Raw genomic sequence first — 15,000 nt, forward strand, 5'->3', positions numbered from 1 at the left:
GGAGGATGATGATGATGGTGATGATGATGATGATGATGATGGTGATGATGATGATGATGATGGTGATGATGATGATGATGATGATGAGGAGGATGATGATGATGATGATGATGATGGTGATGAGGAGGATGATGATGATGATGATGGTGATGATGATGATGGTGATGATGATGGTGATGATGATGATGATGATGATGATGATGATGGTGCTTGTTGTGTTTCCCAGAGGAAGTGTGACCAGTACTGGCCCACAGAGAGCAGCGAGGAGTATGGGAACATCGTGGTGACGCTGAAAACCATCAAAGTGCACGCCTGCTACACCCTGAGGCGCTTCCTCATACGGAACACCAAAGTGAAAAAGGTAAGAGACTGCTAACACCAGGGGAGGCTGGGGGAGGGAGAAACTGTTAACACCAGGGGAGGCTGGGGGAGGTAGACATCGAAGGCTGGGTCAGTGTAATGCCTGGAATGGAATGGAATGAGGATTCGATATCGTTTCTCTTTCCTTTCCGTGCATTACACTGAGGCCGTCGTCCGATGTCGACCTCCACCAGCCTCCCCTGACAGACACAACTGGGTGAGGGTTGAGGGCTCATATCAGCCAGCAAGTTTTCACTTGTTTAGCTTTTTATTTGTGTGTTGGCCAAGTGTACCAGTGTGCCAGTGTACCTGCTGTCTGTTACTTTTTATTATTTTCTTTCACTTGTTTAGCCTGTTTTAACCTGCTGTGGTTTTCGCTCTTGTATTATGTTTTATTGTGTTTTTTGTCCTTGTTATGTAAAGCACTTTGTGACCCTTGGTCTGGGAAGGGTGCTCTATAAATACATTTGACTTACTTACCAGTGTGCCAGTTCAGTTCAGAGCATGTGGGCCGTGTGTTTCAGGGTCAGAAGGGGAACCAGAAGGGCGCCAGGCACAACGAGCGGCAGGTGATCCAGTACCACTACACCCAGTGGCCCGACATGGGCGTCCCGGAGTACACCCTGCCCGTCCTCACCTTCATCAGCCGCTCCTCCGCCGCACGCACCCCCGCCATGGGCCCCGTGCTGGTGCACTGCAGGTAGAAGATTCAAGATTCAAGATATCTTTATTGTCACACAGTGACAGAAATTCTCCTTCGACAGGCAGAAGTGCAGTTCAAGAATACAGTTTCCACATTAAAAACACACATAGGTCACATACATTAATACATACAGTAAAAACAGACAGACATAGCAGTGTTTATAAAAAGTTAAAAAGTCCAGTCATTTAAAAATAATAGTAAAAAAACTGTGTTATGGTTTAAAAAGCTAAAATGTTGTGGAAAAACAATGTGCTTTCTATTTTAAAATGTTCAGGGCGGCGGTTGCAGTTGGGATGAATTATTTTTTGTGTAAACACACTATAAGCCTTGTCCTAGTTTTTTCCCATTGCACTCTGGGCTTCCTCTCTGGTCAGTAACAGCGCCCCCTATGGGCCTCCCGGGGTAGTGTGTGATGTTAGGCTGCTTGTGTTGTTGTGCAGTGCGGGGGTCGGGAGGACGGGGACCTACATCGTGATTGACAGCATGCTGCAGCAGATCAAAGACAAGAGCACAGTCAACGTCTGGGGCTTCCTGAAACACATCCGCACGCAGCGCAACTTCCTGGTCCAGACTGAGGTAAACAAACCCCCGCCCACCTTGTCTGACCTGAGACAGAAGTAGAATAAGTGTCTAAACTATCTGTCTGCTGGCAGAGCGCTACATCACTAATACCACCTGTCTCCTGTCTCCTGTCTCCTGTCTCCTGTCTCCTGTCTCCTGTCCCTGTCCCTGTCCCTGGTCGTCTACAGGAGCAGTATGTGTTCATCCATGACGCCCTGATGGAGGCGATGCTGGGCAGGGAGACGGAGGTGCCGGTCTGGCAGCTGCACGGTTACGTCAACAGCATCCTCACGCCCAGCCTGGCCGGCTGCACGCGCCTGGAGAAGCAGTTCAGGGTGAGACATGCAGATGAATGTGCACATGCGTTGTATGTTAGGAAATGTTAATCTGAAGAACTTTTAGAGACTTTTAGATTGACAGATTGTCATACATGCAGTATGTGTTCTCTGGCATTCCATACAAGCAGAATTAATCTGACATGACCCTGACATGACCCTGACATGACCCTGACATGACCCTGACATGTCTGACCCTAACCCTGACCCGTCCCTGTGTGTCTCCAGCTGCTGACTCAGTGCAACGCCAGGTTTGTGGAGTGTTTCAGCGCCCAGAAGGACTGCAACAAGGAGAAGAACCGCAACTCTTCTGTGGTTCCCTGTGAGTGTTACTGTGTTAATGAGCCTGAAGTGTTAATGAGTCTACACAGAGCCTACATAGAAGTGTTAATGAGTCTACACAGAGCCTACAGTGTTAATGAGCTACACAGAGCCTACATAGAAGTGTTAATGAGTCTACACAGAGCCTACAGTGTTAATGAGCCTACACAGAGCCTACATGTGAAGTGTTAATGAGCCTACACAGAGCCTACAGAGAAGTGTTAATGAGTCTACACAGAGCCTACAGTGTTAATGAGCCTACACAGAGCCTACATGTGAAGTGTTAATGAGCCTACACAGAGCCTACAGAGAAGTGTTAATGAGCCTACACAGAGCCTACATAGAAGTGTTAATGAGTCTACACAGAGCCTACAGAGAAGTGTTAATGAGCCTACACAGAGCCTACAGAGAAGTGTTAATGAGCCTACACAGAGCCTACAGAGAAGTGTTAATGAGCCTACACAGAGCCTACACTGTTGTGTTAACAAGTGTTAATGCAGTCGCCTGTAAAATACTTTATTGTTTTCCTTTCAAGTATGTCGTACGCACTGCATCCATGTTATGTCTGGAAAAAGGACAGTTGTTGCCACAGCAAGAGTGTCTGGTTAATGTGAGGTGCAGTGCTGTGTGTGATGTGTGTGTGTGTTGTGTGTGTGTGTGATGGAGGTGTGTTGTGTCTGTGTGTGTGATGGAGGTGTGTTGTGTCTGTGTGATGATGTATGTGATGTGTGTTGTGTCTCACAGCGGAGCGAGCTCGCGTAGGCCTCGCCCCCCTCCCTGGGATGAAAGGAACAGACTACATCAACGCCTCCTACATCATGGTACGACTGGCTTCTAAACCACCACATACACATCCAGTACACACATACACTACATTATTGTATGTCTATAAACAATGATATATCTTTTTTGCAATAAATAATGTTCAGACACAATTGAGTGATTGAATAATAATAGTAGTATAGAACATTCCATCAGCATTGTTCACTGCTGACAGTTAACCTTTGACCCCACAGGGCTACTACAGGAGTAATGAGTTCATCATTACCCAGCATCCTTTGCCCCACACCACCACAGACTTCTGGAGGATGATCTGGGACCACAACGCCCAGATCATCGTCATGCTGGCAGACAGCCAGGGCCTGGTGAGTAGCAGCCTGGTCCAGCTGTACTAACCCGGTCAAGCACAGGCCTCTTCCATGGATCTTTCTTTTGTTTGGCCCTTGATGGGGACATCTGACCTTGTTGTAGTTTGTTGTGGGATATAATTGATTCTTAATAGATTTTTAAAACTTATAAAGCACAAAGAGCTTAGACCAATTGTCCCCAAAGAGGCCTTTTATTAAGCAAAGTCACATGAGAGAGAGAGAAACGAGCAGACCAATAAGCAAGAAGCAAAAGCCCAAAAGCAAGAAGCCCCCAACGATGAGTGGGACTCATATTTATAGAACTGTCCTGGGTCATGAGGTCACTATTCTTGGGAACCAATCATATTATAAAAATCTGTGATTACACAAGTTATGGGCCCTGTCCATAGTCCGAATTATTCACTGCGCCACAGATCTTGGCCCATCCCTTACAGGAAGGAAATGGGCCTTCCTTGAGTGCTGCTAGATTCACCTCTACTGTAGAGAGACTTACATTTCTCAGTATGAAATGATATAAAACCCCAACAAGTTCGTAAAACAATCCCATTCACATCTAACCTCTCTGGTCTGCGGTATCTAACATGTGCCTGTGTGTTTCTCTCTGTAATCAGGCGGAGGATGAGTTCGTCTACTGGCCCAGCAGAGAGGAGGCCATGAACTGCCTGGCCTTCACTGTCACGCTCATCAGCAAGGACAGACTCTGCCTCTCCAACGAGGAGCAGATCATCATCCACGACTTCATCCTGGAGGCCACACAGGTACCTCCTCCTCTCCTCTCCTCCTCTCCTCCTCTCCTCCTCTCCTCCTCTCCTCCGCACCTCCTCTCCTCCCCTCCTCTCCTCCTCCTCTCATCCTCACCTCCTCCTCTCCTCTCCTCCTCTCCTCTCCTCTCCTCCTCTCCTCCTCCTCCTCTCCTCCTCTCCTCCTCTCCTCTCCTCCTCTCCTCCTCTCCTCCTCCTCTCCTCTCCTCCTCTCCTCCTCTCCTCCTCTCTCCTCCTCACCTCCTCTCCTCCTCTCCTCTCCTCCTCTCTCCTCCTCCTCCTCACCTCCTCTCCTCCTCACCTCCTCTCCTCCTCTCCTCTCCTCCTCCTCTCCTCCCCTCCTCTCCTCCTCTCCTCCTCTCCTCCTCACCTCCTCTCCTCCTCACCTCCTCTCCTCCTCTCCTCTCCTCCTCCTCTCCTCCCCTCCTCTCCTCCTCTCCTCCTCTCCTCCTCCCCTCCTCTCCTCCTCCCCTCCTCTCCTCCTCCTCTCCTCACCTCCTCTCCTCCTCACCTCCTCTCCTCCTCTCCTCTCCTCCCCTCCTCTCCTCCTCTCCCACTCTCCTCCTCTCCTCCTCCCCTCCTCTCCTCCTCCCCTCCTCTCCTCCTCTCCTCCTCACCTCCTCTCCTCCTCACCTCCTCACCTTTCACCTCTGGGCCTGTTGGGGCGTCTCTGTTTCTGGATGGGTTGTACGTTAGTAGAACTGTACGAGAACTGAACCAGAACTGTTTACTGACGGTCATCTTTGTGTTGAGTGAAACATGTCCTTCTCTCTCCCGGTGACAGGATGACTACGTCCTGGAGGTGAGACACTTCCAGTGTCCTAAGTGGCCCAACCCTGACGCCCCCCTCAGCAGCACCTTCGAGCTCATCAACGTCATCAAGGAGGAGGCCATGACCAGGGACGGGCCCACCATAGTGCACGACGAGTGAGTGTAACCCTAGCGTGTGTGTGGTCAGTTATGGTCTCTCGCCGTTTGTCTGTGTTTGTGTCTGTCTGTGTTTGTGTCTGTCTGTGTTTGTGTCTGTCTGTGTTTGTGTCTGTCTGTGTTTGTGTCTGTCTGTGTTGTTCATGTGTTCTGGGTTAGTGGGTGGAGGTAGAGGCTGTGGCGCAGGAGGTAGAGCCGCCGTCTAATGATCGCAAGGTTGGCAGATCGGCGGTTCGAGCCCCGGCTGGCCACATGTCGAAGTGTCCTTGGGCAAGACACTGAACCCAAAATTGCTCCCAGTGAGCGGGCCAGCGCCTTGCATGGCAGCTTGCCGCCATTGGTGTGTGAATGTGTGTGTGAATGGGTGAATGAGAGGCCGTTGTAAAGCGCTTTGGAATAAGGCGCTATATAAGTCAGTCCGGTTGTTAACAGTGTCCAGGTGGGTGGAGGTGTGTGGTTGTTAACAGTGTCCTCCCTCCCTGGCAGGTTCGGGGGGGTCTCGGCGGGGACGCTGTGTGCCCTCACCACCCTGTCCCAGCAGCTGGAGAGCGAGGGCGCGGTGGACGTCTATCAGGTGGCCAAGATGATCAACCTCATGAGGCCGGGCGTCTTCACAGACATAGTGAGTTCACCTGCAGGAGGACAGTGATGCTGGGATGCATCTTTCAGTCATTTTAGGAAAATATTTCATCTGTAGTGTAGTGACACTGTGTGTGTGTGTGTGTGTGTGTGTGTGTGTGTGTGTGTGTGTGTGTGTGTGTACAGGAGCAGTACCAGTACCTGTACAAGGCCATGCTGAGCCTGGTGAGCTCCAGGGAGGGCGGGCTGAGCCCCCTGTACCTGGACACCAACGGGGGGGTGGTGATCATGGACGAGTCCGACCCGGCCGAGAGCATGGAGTCCCTGGTCTGACCCTGGTCTGACCCTGGACAGACCCTGGACAGACCCTGGACAGACCTGGTCTGAGGACACATGGAGTCCCTGGTCTAGGACAGACACACCACAGGTCTGAGGACAGACACATGAGACACCACAGGCACTTACTTTGTACAACAACCAGAACCAGAACTTTCCTGAGGCCTTTTTCTGCCAGACTCTCTAACTCTGGTTTCCGTGAAGAACCTGATTACTTTTTTACACTGATAAAAGTCTTTTGATATTTATTTTTTGTCATTATTTTGTTTTGTCTCGATGTTCCTGCTGAGCGTTTGCACCTGTTGTTGTTTAAGTTGATATGAGGAGACGCAGCTGTCCGGTTTGCACTATGCTGTCAGTGTTACTGCCTGAACCTGTTAGTGACGCAGAGAGAGACAGAGAGATACAGAGAGATACAGAGAGATACAGAGAGATACAGACAGCTACGTCCTGGCGACACACTACGCTTCTACCATCGCATCGAAGGAAGACTGAAGACTGAAGACTGGAGACTCACAGAATGAGGACCAAGGAACAACGACCCTGTCACAAGTTCAAGTGATTCAAGTCTTTGAGTCTGATACGTCTCAACTCAGACCATCACATCCCAGCATGCATTGCGTCACGCTGTCATCTCATCAAACGATCTAATTCAGGAAAACCAACCGTATGGAAGAAACACTTATAATCAGTAGAGAACTTTGTTACCTGCATATTATTCCTATATTACCCAAATATCCCATATTCTTATTTGTAAATTGAACCTGTCCTTTCCTTTGTTAAAGTGGTATTACAAAAACTACTGTGAACATTTATTGCTTTATATAAAGATTTATATTGTTTTGTAATATACAGTATGTTGCTATATCCTTTATCATAGTACGCAAACACCTTTTTATACTTTAGCTGTATCGACCCGCTCGCCTTGTGTGGCTCAAATGCTTCACCCACTCTAAAGACTGTATGTATGTATGTATGTATGTATGTATGTATGTATGTACTGTATGTATGTATGTATGTATGTATGTATGTATGTATGTACGTATGTATGTATGTATGTACTGTATGTATGTGTGTATGTATGTATGTATGTGTGTGTGTATGTGTATGTACTGTATGTATGTATGTATGTATGTATGTATGTGTGTATGTATGCGTATGTATGTATGTATGTATGTGTGTATGTATGTGTGTATGTATGTGTGTGTGTATGTATGTATGTGTGTATGTATGTATGTACTGTATGTATGTATGTATGTACTGTATGTGTGCATGTATGTATGTATGTATGTATGTATGTATGTGTATGTATGTATGTGTGTATGTATGTATGTATGTACAGTATGTATGTATGTATGTTAGTATGTATGTATGTATGTATGTACTGTATGTATGTATGTATGTTAGTATGTATGTATGTATGTATGTATGTATGTTAGTATGTATGTATGTATGTTAGTATGTATGTACTGTATGTATGTATGTATGTATGTATGTTAGTATGTATGTACTGTATGTATGTATGTATGTATGTATGTATGCATGTATGTATGTATGTATGTATGTATGTATGTATGTATGTATGTTAGTATGTATGTACTGTATGTATGTATGTGCGTGCATGTATGTACTGTATGTATGTACTGTATGTATGTATGTATGTATGTATGTACTGTATAGTATGTCGTCCATGTTGCAGTATCTCCATCAGGCTCCATTCAGTTTTTAACCCAAATCTGCTGAATGTGAGTCAGTCTGACTGGGTAACTCACATGTCTGTTTACTGACAGCTGAGTTACGTACCGTAGTAAGACAGCTGAGTTACGTACCGTAGTAAGACACACATCTTACCAAATGAATGAAGTTCTGAGTCTTTAATTACAGAATACAATGTCCATCATCTGGAGGCAACGCGCTTTATCATTGTAACCAAAGACATGGTTGAAACACAAAGGAGGTGATTTGCCCCAAACGTTGACATCCCATAATGCTTTCCTCATGTTGCTGTTAGTTCTGTTATTACTGGGCTGAAATACTATTAATCGTCTCACACACGACGTACTGTGTATCAATGTAAACCTGCATTCAATCACAACAATGATGTATCCTTTCCTGGTACACTGTCCACAGTGTCTCTGTGGTGATACAAGGTGTACTTCCTCTTGTTTCCACTTCTCTCTCGACGAGGAGGTTGTTAAATGAAGGTTGGTTACTCTCCAACATTTGGGGAACAGTCCAAACTTTGGCGCATTTGTCACATTACGAAACAGTTATGGCAGTAAACAACCCTTTTTTTTCTTGTGTAACTTTTAATTTATATAAGTCTTACTAAGAACTTTATACTTCATAATATTTCATTTATAACATGAGTGTAATTTGCATTGTAGTTTCTAAGTCATGTACATGTTTGCTTAAAGAGTAAAATCATCTTGGAAGTTGATCTATGCTGTGCGGTCATAGAACTTTATATTTTCATACAAAGCCTTTTTCTTTGTAATGTGCCCCTCTCACGTTGTATCTATGGTGAGTATGTATGTACCGGTATACATATACATATGTATGTATGTAGGATTCAGACATCCATGAATACAAGCAGACTGCCGTCACATCCCCAACACGCCTCATCATATCATGTTCTGTTGTTTCGGGCTGAAGAATATGTTATTCTTCTCCATGTGAATATCAGAATTTCATCTCCAGTAATATCCAGGGTCAGTAAGCAAGTTTGCCTCAACTCATTTTAGCAATGTCGGCAGTCGTTCTATTTTGTAACTTGAAAGTTAAGAATAAAATGGTTTTGTCCATTGATTATATTACAGAATCATAGTTTTGTATCACTATGGTGCTGTGATGTGATATTATAGTGTAATAGTGTTATTTAATACGTAAATTGTATTGCTATACATTAAATAAAGTATGGGTTTTGATGTACTTCATCTTGGTGTTGTTTTTTGCATTTGTGGGGTTTTTGTGGGTATTTTCTCCGGTTCTTTTTAATCAGTTTTATATTCCAATATTCCAATATTGCCCTCTGGTGGTTGTCTGATATCCCTGATAAGCTCATATATGGAAGGTATTGTGCATTTTATGACTAAAGCATGAAACTTTCTACAGTGTTTCTATAGACTGTAAACTTCATGATAGAATGATCATACAATGATAAAAATGATTTTTTTAAATAATAAAGTGGGGGGAAAATGAAAAAAGAACATAGTATACTATGTTCATTTTTCCATTTTCTTTTCACTTTATTCTTTTTTTTTATCATTCTATGATCATTCTATCATTCTATCATATAATATGATGTATTATTATCATTCTAAGGAAAAATAAAAAATAAAGTGACAAAAAAGAACATAGTAAGTATATTTTTATTTTTCCTTAGAATGATAATAATATCATAGTATACTATAGAATGATAGAATGATCATAGAATCTAGACCTTCCATTAACTGCAATGTATAATGTCTGCTTGAGTGCATTATGACATCAAATGGAATATTTAGAATGTATGCAACATTCTTGTAACATAGGATGCAATATGCATACATTCTAAATATTCCATTTGATGTCATAATGCACTCAAGCAAACATTCTACATTGCTGTTAATGGAAGTTGTACATTGCACAGTAACATTCTAGAATGATTTGCAGAAATATTGTACTCCTGAAAATTAGTGACATTTCTTTAGTTTAGAGTCTACCTGACACCAGAGGTCAAATCTGAAGTGGTTCCACGTCTAAACATGAAGTTTACAGTCTATAGAAACACTGTAGAAAGTTTCATGCTTTACTCATAAAATGCACAATTGTTATGCCTATCAGCCTCACTAATACTGAAGGTTTTGTCCAGTTTGATGCCCAACACCTTTCTGCAGGGGTCAAGAGTTCACGGACCTGCATGTGTAATGAACACATACAGCTACACAGCTGTAGACAGAGACAGAGAAGAGACAGAGTTGTTGTATTTGTACAGTAATTTTATTTAGAGGCCACAGCTCTTGCATATTACAACTGTTGGCTTTCGTAAGGCAAAAGCAAGAATGATCCACCAGCTAATCACACAGAACAGAAGCGTTTGAGAGGGTGGGACCCCCGCATGCAGAGATGGCTCAGAATGCAACAATGTACAGCATCGTTATATACAAACACAGACCCAAAGGAACGCCACGCACATCCTATCAACTACGCAAACTAAAGACAGACCAACTTTGTTTTGGTTAACTAAAAACAAACATTATTATTTTAGCTCTTCTTTTTTTTTCTGTAAAAGTGCAACTTAATTAAAATAGAACCTGTTTTTCAAGGTTGTTAAACGTAGAAATAAAAATAGAATCTCCAACAAGATATCAAAATGGAGCTATTATGAGAATATTGCATTTCTAGAATACCCACTTCATTTTTAGTTCAAAATGGCTGCTTGAACAACTTCTCGTTAGTAAATGTTAAGGTGACATTACAGAGCATTGACACGGATGACAGAACGCAAGTCTAGAACATACAGTGGTGTTAAGAGTCAGTAGACAAGAAGATGTTTATCCTAAACAGCACTGAACTTAATTAACTTAATTCATTTTTCAGTTTGAAGCAGTTGGCACCCACCTAAAAACAGACAAGACAAATAAAAGGGTCCAGACACTCATCACCACGACTACGTACCATTAATGAATGTAGAATACACGTACCACAAATAAGCGCCGTATAGGTTTGCATTGGACAGGGACACACCTAATAATCTCACTCAACATCGTCAAACAAATGGTACTCCATATTGCTTAGGAACACAGAAATGGATTTAAGAAATCGATGACTTAAAGATAGGTGCTATCTTTATCATGACACAGCTAAACCTGTCAATCATGGTTATATTTTTTCAACATTTTTATTTTTATTTTTCCCCGCAGTATAATTACTATTTTTATAGTTTATAGTTCCTTCATGGGCATTTCGAGCTGACAAAGAGGTCCTAGAGTAGCTATCTGAGTAACAGAGTTGGTACATGCATTGGTTACCAGGCTAAATGTCAAAAATGTGAGAGGGGGGTGGGGGAGGACGGGGTGTGGAGAGGGGGCAGAGGAGGGGGTGGAGGGGGGTGTCAGTGCAGGCCCTCTAGTCGTCCTCTTCGTCCTCCTCATCGCTGTCCTTCATGGTGATGCCCTGCATGCCGCCCTCCCTCACCGAGGCCGTGGCCTCCTCCAGGGTCAGACGGTTCCTCACCGTGTCGTACATCTTGCTGTTCAGGGTGGAGTCTAGCACCCCCTGCAGGCGGAAGTCACGGTACTTTTTCTACAAGTAAGAAGAGGGATGGAGAGAAGGATTAGTAACAGTGATTATTATTACATATAGCTGGTCTATATGTACATATGTACAGGTGTATGGTACCTTAACTGGGTTATACTGTATAGAGTAGAGTGTACAGTACTGTATGGTACCTTAACGATCCTGATGAGGATCTTCAGCTGGTACACGTGGAGCTGCTGCTCCATGCGCTCCGTCAGCCAGGTGCCCAGCAGGTTCATGGTGGCGGTGTACCATTGCTGCAACACACACAAACAGCATTCTCCAGCAAAACACACACACACATAGACACACACACACACTCAGACACACAATAACAAGCTATACCCACCAAGAGCTTGAGACTTTTCAAATACATGTTTCCTGTACTCACACCAAATACACACACTTGCAGTATTCTCAATCACAGTACTGACAGAATAGACAGACTGTATATGAAGATGACTTCCAGGATAGACAAAGACACGTGCACACGCGTGCGCACGCATGCACGCACACACACACACACACACACACACACACACACACATACACACACACGCGCACACACACACACACAGACACACAGACACACACACACACACACACACATCAAACACATACACACACACACACATACACACACACACACAGACACACACACACACAGAGACACACACACACACACACACACACACACACACACACACACACACCATGCCTACAGTGCACACACACACACACACATCACAGTAGAGGATAGACACACATGTGCACCAAATGTTCATAAACCCCATTTCTCCTGTAGGGCTGAACTGAAGAGAGAAGATCAGAGAGAAACAATGAAATGTTTATAAATAATCATGATGAATGATCAGCTCTTTATGACATTAAATTATGTGAAATATATCATGTTTTTTTTTTTTATCACAAACTTTGTAGTTTCAGGAAACTTTTAAAAAGTGTATTGAAGAACTTTGATCTACTAAAAAAGTACATCAAAGAACTTTGGACGACTTCACTAGAACCCAGGTAAACTGGATCATTAACCTGCGTGCAGTTTCCCAAAACAGTCTTGACTAGCTTTGCACTGAAACATCTTTGTATAATAACAAGTTTCCCTACCGGTGTAGGTGATGTACCGGTGATCTAGAGCTGCTGGCCTATGAAGATACCTTGTTACCTATTCTACAGTTGACTGTTATATCTGTTGACTAAAGTCCATATAGATCCTAATCTCATAATCATAAAACGTGAGGTTTCAACTCTGCTATAGGAGGTCACTAGGAGGTCATTTGCAAAATGAAATCAGAATGAGAAAGTGAGTAGATGGTTGGCAGGCGAGGAGCAGTTGTGCTATTGTCTTATACGTTTGTCTTATACGTTTGTCTTATACGTTTGTCTTGTACATTTGTCTTATACGTTTTAAGAACCTCTCACTGGGAGAGTCAGATTGATCCAGAAGGCGTTGTGGGTTTCCAGTCATAAGAGAACAGCACACACAAGGAAACAGTCGTCCTCCCTTGAATGTAGAGAAAATAGATCAACTGTTTACATGTGGAGTGAGTAGGCAGGAGTAGAGAGAGAGGCCAGAATTACACTTGAAGGTTTTGGTTGGTCTGATCTGGTGGCCTAAGTCTAATTTGGGTCCATGTCAGGTTTGAAGAGCTGAATTGTCAAGGTGGGATATTTGCGGATGCCTGTCCACTTCACACAGTCGAGTTGAGCGTGCAGTAGTAGTGCATGCAGTCCTGGCGGGTGGGTGGGTGGGTGCGTGCCGAGGTGCTGTATGTGTGTATGAGGCAGAACTCTGAGAAGGAGGGTCATGCTAGAAGATGTACACAGGAAGATTATTTGACTCTAAAACCATGCCATTCAACATAATGTGCTAAAACAACGCAACATTAGAGATAAGTGCCACTTTCAGAAGAGAGGAGGCGGCAGGGATGGTGTTAATCAAGAAAGAATAAATAATTGAGAGAAAAACGAAAAATAAGTTTGAAATGAACAAGTGAAAGATAGATAAAGAGATATAGCAGCATTTGAGATTAGCAGATACATGCAAATAGATGCAAATAGATGATGGGTGGAAATATAAGCATAAGGAGAAGGAAAAACACAACAGAACAACTGATTATCAAAGACACCAAAACTGAAGAAAATACAAACACAACACTGGTGCAACCAAAACATTCACAGCTCAAGAGAAAAACATTTGGAGCAGTCAAACATGACAGGCTGGGTATAGCCGATCTGGAAGCAGCGGGGGACACATACAGCTAACCCTAACCCTGCATAAGTCATGATCAGAGATGTTTTGGTCTTCTAGCTCTACACTCCAAAAGCTCTGATTGTATATCAAACAATGACTATGAGTAGAGATAAAGAGATTCTCAGCTTTTAGGCCAAAGAAGACCAAAGAAGACGTCTAAAATGAACGACCGAAGGATGCTCACCATAACTGAGGGAAAACCACAAAACAATGAACGTGTCAGAGACGACCGTCCGCACGTCACCAGCCCAACTACAGAGGTTCACTGCAACGTGCAAACCACTATTATCCTAAAAAAAGATGGTCAGGTTCGCTAAAAAGTCTGTGGAGATTAATATGATCAGGTGATTAATATGATCAGGTGATTAATATGATCAGGTGATTAATATGATCAGGTACCAGAGTGCAAAATACCTCCAAATTCATTGGCAAGCGCTTCATCAGATAGTAAAACAATGACCCAAAACATTTTTCGAGTTTTTCAGGGCTAAAAAGTGGAAAGGTCTTGACTGGCCAAGTCAATCTTCAGATTTAAATCCAATTGAACATGCATTTAACTTTACGATGACACGACTTTAGGCAAAAAGACCTTAAAACAAACAACAACTGATGGCTGAACACAGGCTTGGCAGAGCTGCACCAGAGACGACACCCAGCGTCAGGTGGTCAAAGGTCGTCAGAGTCAAAGGTTCACAGACTTCAGGCAGGCGAGGCATAACAAGTGTTGTCATTTCTGAATGGTGAAACCAACATGTACACAAATACCATGAAATAAAAGCTGAGAATCTCTACCTTAACCTCACAGTACCTGTTTGATTTAAAATCCCAAATGTTGGAGTGTAGAGCCAAAAGAGCTTATGCAGGGCACTGTAGAAACATGTTATTGAGTCTAATATTAGATGAGGGGGGTCTCTACTCTTGAGCAGTGTGACACACACACGAAGACAGCCATGTTGACCTCAAAAGCAAACACACACTCCACAACAGTACTGCACATCTCTTACAAACACACACTCCACAACAGTACTGCACATCTCTTACAAACACACACTCCACAACAGGACTGCACACTGTACACACAGCCAACATGAACAGCTGAACCACTGGGGAATATTACTGCACAATTAATAATCATACCTAAAACCTAAACACAGATACAGCCAACACACACAACGGCCTGCACACCTCCCAAACACACAAAGCCAAACACACACACCTGTGCAACACAGTACTGTACAAGTTATACCTCTGAAGGGTATGAAGCACACACACACACACACACCACTGTCGTACTGTAGATACAGTACACCTCACAGATGTGGAGGACACATTACTTAAAATGCATCACTAAAGGATTATGTATTTGTAAGACAGTGCTCTCAAATCCCTGACATTTGCAGGACTGTCTCGAACCTAGAAA

General features: G+C 43.7%; 2 protein-coding genes across 6 annotated transcripts in view; one reads left to right on the forward strand and one right to left on the reverse strand.

Annotated features, from left to right (window-relative positions):
* Positions 1–6,972, forward strand: part of LOC308170896 (receptor-type tyrosine-protein phosphatase gamma-like) — a gene marked incomplete at its 5' end in the record, with an annotated part of 133,437 nt that extends 126,465 nt beyond the window's left edge. Inside the window, 11 exons of the mRNA XM_080545751.1 lie at positions 227–361; positions 885–1,060; positions 1,504–1,639; positions 1,813–1,959; positions 2,188–2,281; positions 3,025–3,101; positions 3,297–3,425; positions 4,040–4,186; positions 4,974–5,116; positions 5,603–5,738; positions 5,882–6,972. Coding sequence (XP_080401877.1) covers positions 227–361; positions 885–1,060; positions 1,504–1,639; positions 1,813–1,959; positions 2,188–2,281; positions 3,025–3,101; positions 3,297–3,425; positions 4,040–4,186; positions 4,974–5,116; positions 5,603–5,738; positions 5,882–6,028 — 1,467 coding nt within the window. The 3' untranslated portion in view covers positions 6,029–6,972. The remainder of the gene's footprint in view (positions 1–226; positions 362–884; positions 1,061–1,503; positions 1,640–1,812; positions 1,960–2,187; positions 2,282–3,024; positions 3,102–3,296; positions 3,426–4,039; positions 4,187–4,973; positions 5,117–5,602; positions 5,739–5,881) is intronic.
* A 4,168-nt stretch (positions 6,973–11,140) lies between these two features.
* The window catches only part of cadpsb (Ca2+-dependent activator protein for secretion b), a gene marked incomplete at both ends in the record, with an annotated part of 92,132 nt that continues 88,272 nt past the window's right edge, over positions 11,141–15,000 (reverse strand). For all 5 annotated transcript variants that reach the window (XM_080545665.1, XM_080545664.1, XM_080545662.1 and 2 more), the window contains 2 exons: positions 11,141–11,317; positions 11,464–11,568. In XM_080545665.1, the coding sequence (XP_080401791.1) occupies positions 11,141–11,317; positions 11,464–11,568 (282 nt within the window). The remainder of the gene's footprint in view (positions 11,318–11,463; positions 11,569–15,000) is intronic.

This window comes from Nansenia antarctica (genome assembly GCF_963989245.1).
Source record: "Nansenia antarctica genome assembly, chromosome: 15".
Classification (NCBI taxonomy): domain Eukaryota; kingdom Metazoa; phylum Chordata; class Actinopteri; order Argentiniformes; family Microstomatidae; genus Nansenia; species Nansenia antarctica.